Source organism: Morone saxatilis, unplaced genomic scaffold, assembly GCF_004916995.1.
Source record: "Morone saxatilis isolate NCDOM2014 unplaced genomic scaffold, NCSU_SB_2.0 Contig2, whole genome shotgun sequence".
NCBI lineage: Eukaryota > Metazoa > Chordata > Actinopteri > Moronidae > Morone > Morone saxatilis.
The window spans coordinates 12319796-12327196 of NW_023339762.1; the positions used below are offsets into that span (position 1 = coordinate 12319796).

The 7401-nt window shown below is 36.7% G+C and overlaps 2 protein-coding genes across 2 annotated transcripts in view; one reads left to right on the plus strand and one right to left on the minus strand.

The window, feature by feature from the left end:
• Positions 1-413: 413 nt before the first annotated feature.
• On the minus strand, positions 414-2849 carry golt1bb (golgi transport 1Bb). Its single transcript, XM_035665133.1, has 5 exons — positions 2672-2849; positions 1829-1920; positions 1555-1733; positions 1376-1457; positions 414-1000 (listed from the first exon to the last, which is right to left on the minus strand). The coding sequence occupies exons 1-5, from the start codon at positions 2694-2696 to the stop codon at positions 962-964; spliced, it is 417 nt and encodes a 138-aa protein (XP_035521026.1). The 5' UTR covers positions 2697-2849; the 3' UTR covers positions 414-961.
• A 1869-nt stretch (positions 2850-4718) lies between these two features.
• The window catches only part of slc35b4 (solute carrier family 35 member B4), a 5541-nt gene continuing 2858 nt past the window's right edge, over positions 4719-7401 (plus strand). Inside the window, exons 1-6 of the mRNA XM_035665567.1 lie at positions 4719-4938; positions 6346-6459; positions 6543-6645; positions 6732-6781; positions 6883-6964; positions 7094-7154. Of these exons, the coding sequence (XP_035521460.1) occupies positions 4862-4938; positions 6346-6459; positions 6543-6645; positions 6732-6781; positions 6883-6964; positions 7094-7154 (487 nt within the window). The 5' untranslated portion in view covers positions 4719-4861. The remainder of the gene's footprint in view (positions 4939-6345; positions 6460-6542; positions 6646-6731; positions 6782-6882; positions 6965-7093; positions 7155-7401) is intronic.

A 7401-nucleotide genomic window follows, 5' to 3' on the forward strand; every position in this document is an offset into this window, starting at 1 on the left:
GTCGAGACCAAGTCAAGACCGAGACAAAAAAAAGAAACCTTTTGCCGTTGCCAGTGAGAGGAGTTTTGGCAGCCAGGCATACGATTGTTGGTGACGTTGATTTACCACCTCGTAACCATGGTTACCAATCGTCAATACCAGTTCTAGATGGATTTTGAATTAAACTAATACTTGTTTTCTGAAGAAGGGCACTTAATTTATTGATGGTTTTGTTTTGAAAGAAGGTAGTTCAGATAAAAAACAACAACATATTACTGGACTCGTTCGAGATCAACGGCCAAGTCCGAGTGCAAATACCACCAAGTCCAAGAAAATAGAAGAAACGTCTCGAGTACTACAGCACTGCATGAATTCAGGTTAATTATACTGTAATTAATTATCCTCTATCTTCTCAGCAACAAATATAAAACACATTTATAAAAGACACACTTTATTTCAAGTATGAACTTACAAAAGTTACAGTAAAACATCTCCACAACAAAACTCTTAAACTTTCTCCACAACAGTTCAGGTTTCTTTGCCCAAGTAACATTTAGCTCAACATTATTAAATTTAAATGTACAAAATTCCAGTAACACTTCATCGAGGAAGTCAAATAAAAAGCTCTCAGTGACTGTTCAGGCACACAATCTGGAGGAGGGGATGCTGCGAGGAGCTCCGGACTCCCCACTGAGTTAATCCAGAAATGGTCCATAAATATCAGACTGGAATGATACAAAATGGGAGACCCGCTTCCAGCTTTTAAAATAAAATAAAAATCTCTTGGTGGACGTCATCCAAGTGTCGGTCAGATACAAAACATCATGTCAGTCAAACGTCCACACATACACTGTTGTGTCTTTTGTGAAGAAAAAAATGTTTGGATTCACAGTTCTGGAGTGGCAATGACCAAAATATACAGTCACTATTAGAAACTACGATAAATACTGAACCTCTCCTCTGACACAGAAACAGCCCACTGTTATACCATATTGTTGCTCTCACCGATTTTATCCACCAGCTGTAAGAGAGTAAGAGAACAAACCAGAGTTATTTATAAGCTGCAAACTGATTTAGATTAAAACATTCAATGTAAATTAAGTTTAAAGTGCAGAGGAAGAACAGAAGGTTTTTTCTTTGTCCGAAAGTTCATTTAAATCTAAAATATTTAACCTGAGGACCTAAATATTCATATTGAATTGAGAACAAGGGGTCCAACTTTCAAATGTTATATATAATAAAGCATTTAATGTTGTTGTAGCTTTTGATACGATAGTTAAAAAGTCCCTTAACTGTAAAACTAAATAATCTTTGTGATGAATTATCCATCTCAAGTTTCTCCAATGATTTGAAGGATTGTTCAATCTGCAGTTCATTGATCGGCATGAATACTTACTGTACTGATCCCCGGTAAGCTGAGCAAAGACCCGAGCACAGGAACTCGCCTGATGAAGCCTACGGCCACCGGGAAGAATCCTCTGTTGAAGAGAGAGAAAACGAGGTTAGACCAAAAAGAATCACATTATTTCAGGATAGCGGTGACAGTGAGATTCAGTTCCGTCTGCTCGAGCTGACCTGAATAAGAGGAAGAACCCGTAGATCTCCAGAACGACTCCGATGATTGGCCAGCCGATGAGAACCACAAGCACTCCTCCCAGGAAGAAGCTGGTGGCTTTTACTTTGTGCCTCTGGAAGAAGAATCTGAAGGTTCGCTCCAGGCCGATGACGAAGGACAGGCCTGAGACGAACAGGATCTGCACGGAGAGCAAAGACACAGGATACGATCGCAGGTGTTCAACAGATGTTGGACCGTCGCACACTGTGGTAGCGGTTTTATTGATCGACTCACATTTCCAATGGCGAGGAGAGCTTTATCAAAAAACAGCATCATCCCAAAGAAGAGGAAAAACACGCCGAACCCCGTCAGCCCCATCCCAATTTCTGTAGAAGAAACACAACAGTTATTATTACAGACAAGTGGGAACATCACATGACTTAAACCACTGATAAGAAACTGAGCAGCTGCAGACAATAACAGGGTAAAAAAATCAATGAGTGGGTTCAAACCACATCATTAAAATACCTTTAATATTCAGTGTATGTGTGGGACTATTTATTGTTCTTAAATATGTCTGGCTGCATCAGCTCATTGTGGACAATGCTGCAAATCACCAAGTAGGACTGCTTGATGACAATATTATTTATTATTTAAATGATCGTTGAATCGTTGACAGTAAATTCATCTGTATGGTCTTTACTTTACAGGATTACACACTCCTGTGTAATTATTGAATCAATAAACCATTTCAAAAGGTCTTTACTAACTCCTAACAACAGGATTATTACTATATTCTCAACAAACAGCTTAATTGAACTCCAATCAACTATTAGTTATAGTCATTTAATGCTAAATCAAGCCAAGTGAATGACACCGTTTCCTCTGTAACACTCGCAGCCTGAATGATGAACCAATTCACTGTCTCCTTAGGTCATCGATAATATGATAATCGATCAAACATGGTCAAATAAACCTGTAGTTGACCTCATTTTAAACACTTTCACACACACAGTGGAGTGACGTAACGACGCTCTCAGCCAATAGGCGTTGAGCTGCCGACCTCACACATTCAGCTAAACCGGGTTAAAACACAACGAAGACCAAGAACCGCGGAGGAACATGAGCTGCTCTTACTCTGTGAATCCGTGAGTGAAATCATTGTGGCGGCAGCTGCAGAGTTGATCCGCTCTCCCGCAGCTCGTAGCGACTCAAAGCTGCTGCTGCTGCTTTCTGCTGTGGAGATAAAAACTGAGGAGAAACAGCGACGGAGGCAAAGCTAGCGGTTTGTTACGCCACGTCTTCCGGAGGCTACGCAAGCACGTAACAAAGATCGTCTACGTGTGAAGATGTTCTTCTTGTTCTTGTTCTTGTTCTTGTTATTTTTATATTTATTTTTATTTTTATTTTTATTTTTATTTTTGTATTCATACTATTCATATTATTATTAATATTATTGTGCATATCTTATTATTATTGTGTTATTGTTATTTTAATATTATTATTATTATTATTATTATTTGTGTGCATATCTTATTATTTTATTTTATTATTATTATTAATAATAATAATATTATTATTATTTGTGTGCATATCTTATTTTATTTTATTATTATTATTAATAATAATATTATTATTATTTGTGTGCATATCTTATTATTTTATTTTTATTTTATTATTATACTGTGTGTGCAGATGTTGGTGAAATCTTCACTTATGTTTCTGACAGCTGGTTATGATGCATATTTTTATGCACTATTATAGTATAAATGTATATATAAAGTATTAAAAATGAAACTTTTCTTGACTACCTACACATTAATATATATAAAGGGGACTTTATACTTTTAAATTGCTTAAGAGCTTAAACTTGTAATTGAGTACTTTTATTTTGTGTTATTGTTAAAGATCTGATCCCTTCTTCCATCACGGGTCATAACTACAGTTTTTTCCATTAGATGCTCGAGCTGCACTGCTCACTCATCAACCATCAAAATGTCACATTAAATTGAGTCATTCCAACATAAGACTGACTGACTAAGACTGGTTTTAATTCAAACAAACTTATATTATTTATTATGTATCTTGCTAGTATATTCATATATATCTATAATGTTATGACATTAAATGTTAATGTTAGACATTTTGTTGTCTTGTACCTGTACTTGTGCAGTGACAATAAAGTTGAATCGAATCTTATAAAATTATTTATTTTAAATTGCACATGTACAGTTTAGTTTTTTTTAAAATTGCACACCGTTGTACTTGCACATTGCATATAGTGTATATATTTTGAATTTATAGTTTTATATGTTCTATCATATTTTGCGATATTCTTATTTATGATAAGTGTATTATTAAACTATATTCCCCAATGCTGTTGTGTGTAACTTGAATTTCTCCTATGGGGGGATTATTAAAGGTATATCTTATCTTAACATAATAATTTTATGAGCAGATTGGCTGTAGGCAGCGAGACAAAATCATGCATGTGAAATTCTGTGGTTGATATAACATCGACCGCTCAATAGTGCAAAAGTAAAACTGTAAAACAGTGAAATCACAGCAGGGTTTTCTGCTTTTATTTATTAGTTGGAGCAGTGAACTGTCTGGAGGTCTAAAGGTGAACAAATTATAGATTTAACAACACTGTATGCCCTTATGATGTGGCATGATACCATAATACCACCTCTATCCCATTTATTCCATTCAGGGTCACATGGGTCTGACCACCATGTATAACTTAATATTTGTAATTAAAATATCTCAGTAAACTCACTCAATAACCTCTGCTGAGTAAAATCATGCTCACAACAAGAGTTGTAGTCCACAGTGGGCAGTGTATTTCTGTTTTACTGCTCCACCTGTTTCTGTGTGCTTTCTGCTCCTCAGAGAATCGATCAGAGTGAAACCTCTCCGCGTTTGTAGAAAACACAACTGATCTGCGCATGCTCGCTCGAACATGTCTGCGCGTCACGGCTGCGCAGTAATTGCGCCGTTAGCTTAGCACACTTTAGCTAAATGTGTTGGGTTTTATTTGAACACATTTAACTAATAATTACTCCTCTTATTGTTGACCAGACAACGTGTTTATTTGCAATATTGCCTTAAATACAGAGAACGTTAAGCACACTGCGTACCTTTTGTCAGGAAATGAACTACAACTCCCACAAGCCCTTGCGACACGGAAGCGTTGCCGTCTCGGATTCAGACGTGTTGAAGTGAAACAGGAGTTCGTGAGGAAGCAGGAGACCTAAAACTAAAACCCTCCGATCAGAAATGAAGTGACACTTCGAGCAGAGAGGTTTTCTTCCGCAGTGGATCACCATGGGGACTGTTGTTGCCATTATCCTTGTTTTTGTTGGATGCTGTAGCAACGTGGTGTCTCTGGAGCTGCTTGTAAGGTCAGTGACAAACTTAGGTTGTTCATGAACTCATGTCCACTTTACTAACGTCACATTAAAGTCTGAAAGCTTCATGTTGTGTTCACTTCCCACTGCACGAGTGTTTGTTCCTGGGTCCAAACACAGAGTGTGTCAGTGTGGAGACATTACATGAGCATATTGTCAGCTGGAAAGTAATCTTCAGGCAGGCCTACTCACACACATATATACATTATATATACATAATATACATTATATATACGTAATGTATATTATATATACATATATCTGTTATTAAGTAGCCTTTTATGTTCGTTCACTTGTTTTTTACACGGTCAGGACACCACTGTGGTACTTTAATGAAACAGAGAACTTCATTTATCTCAAAGCTGATTATTGTGGCCAAGATACATATTAATACTGATAATAATAATAATACGTTTTATTTATAGAGAACTTTTCAAGGTACCACAGACACTTAAATGATTACATGATGTTAAAGTAATAGAAACAGCACAGTAAAAATAGATCTCTCTCTCTCTCTCTCCCTCCCTCTATATATATATATATATATAACACAGACACACACACACAACTATTAATCACTCATTAAAAGCAGTTCTGAAGAGGTGGTTTTGATAATTGATTGAACGTAGATGGATCAGTTAAGTCTATAAATATATACATAGTCTAAATATTCAGTATGCTGTATGCAATCCATACATTAAATAAAATAAGTTAAAGTACAAAAAAATTAAATAAAGGGATATTCAAAGTACACATGAATGAAAGTGGGCTTAAACTTTAAAATAGATAAAACAAAGCAGCTAAACTTAAGACACAATTAAATTAATAACAATACAAAAGTATCAACAGTGTCAGTAAAGAGTTCAAATTATCTCTGATAATTCAAACAGAATAAAGTTAAACAATGTGTCAAACAGATCTAATAATTACAACAGCAGAATAGTTCTCAGCCGTCAGAAGGTCTGACTATAACTATGTTTTAAAAGGTTAGTCTGTGGATAATGTAATAAAAGTTACCAGCAATGAATAAACAGTATCACTATATATCACGTTCTGGACTCTTTCTTTTTCTCCGTCGTTAGGAGGAGGCAGGAGTTTAACGTCATTGTTGAAAATCATGTCGGCACTGACAAAAGAAACAGAGAAACTCAGAGGATGATGATGACTCTGATGGAACGATTCCCGTCTCTGTTGTCCAACGTCATCTGTGACTGGAATAAAACATTTTCAGAAATCATCCCAAGAGTAAACTGAGACTATAATAGTAAATGTAGCACACAGTGAGAGGCGCTTAATAAATATAAACATGGTATTTTACTTGTTAAACCTCTTTATCTTAACTCTAAACTGTTACATCTGGATTTGGCTGATTTCCGTCTCCTCTGTTGTTTCGTTCCTCAGAGAGTTCCCAGGATGTGGCAACATAGTGACCTTCGCTCAGTTTCTCTTCATCGCATTAGAAGGTTTCATCTTTGAAACTAACTTTGGGAGGAAGAAACCAGCGATCCCTATAAGGTAAGATACTAAATAAAAGATCCAGTCAGCTGATGATGTCGACCGGATGCTGAAACAAACCTGTCGTCTCTCTTTTTGTCCAGGAACTATGTGATCATGGTCACCATGTTCTTCACAGTCAGCGTGATCAACAACTACGCTCTCAACTTCAACATCGCCATGCCATTACACATGATCTTCAGATCAGTAAGTCACTGTCACATAACCCTCCACCCGTCACCGCCACCACCTCTGATCTCCCTGTTTCACCCGCTGTCTGTTTCTTTGCTCAGGGATCTTTAATCGCCAACATGATCCTGGGAATAATCATCCTGAAGAAAAGGTAAACCTGCTTCCTCTGACAGCAGCAGTTCACTTCAGATCAGAGAACATCAGCATGCAGTTTGATTGCAGTTATTAATCTTTCACCTTCTCACTCTGCAGGTATTCAGCAAGTAAATATCTGTCTATAGCTTTAGTTTCAGCTGGCATCTTCATCTGCACCATCATGTCTGCCCGACAAGTGGTGAGTCCTCTGCAGAACAGCAACATATTACAATGTTTTTATTTGTTTTATGTTATTTCTTTGTGTCTTTTGTGACAATTTTCTCTCTTGAAATAATGTTTTATGCATCTTGTCGTTGTGTTTCTGCAGAATGTGGCCAATGAGGGATCCGAGGAACAAGGATTTTATGCCTTCATGCACTGGCTTATAGGTGAGTTCTGGGTGACAAAATCGTTTCATTTAGCATTTTACATATTTTTTTAATTCATGAGTTAGTCATTTTGTTGGAGCCATTTTTGTTTGTTTATTATAGAACTACAAGGCGTCGCATTTTGAGTTTTGAGAAATGACGCAAACACAGCACGTCCAGAATCAGATAGAATCAGACAGAGAAGAAATAGTTTTTCAGCCGTTCGTGACCAAACTAAGTTGTTTTTTGCTGTAGTTTTTGAACAGAT

What these genes read in the sequence shown, in the direction of transcription:
- golt1bb (XM_035665133.1), bottom strand. Translation starts at nt 2,696, where the DNA reads ATGATTTCACTCACGGATTCACAGA. An exon ending in GGGTTCTTCCTCTTATTCAG is followed by an intron (nt 1,458 to 1,554) that starts GTCAGCTCGAGC and finishes TCTCTTCAACAG; the next exon opens with AGGATTCTTCCCGGTGGCCG. An exon ending in GCTTACCGGGGATCAGTACA is followed by an intron (nt 1,001 to 1,375) that starts GTAAGTATTCAT and finishes ACTCTCTTACAG; the next exon opens with CTGGTGGATAAAATCGGTGA.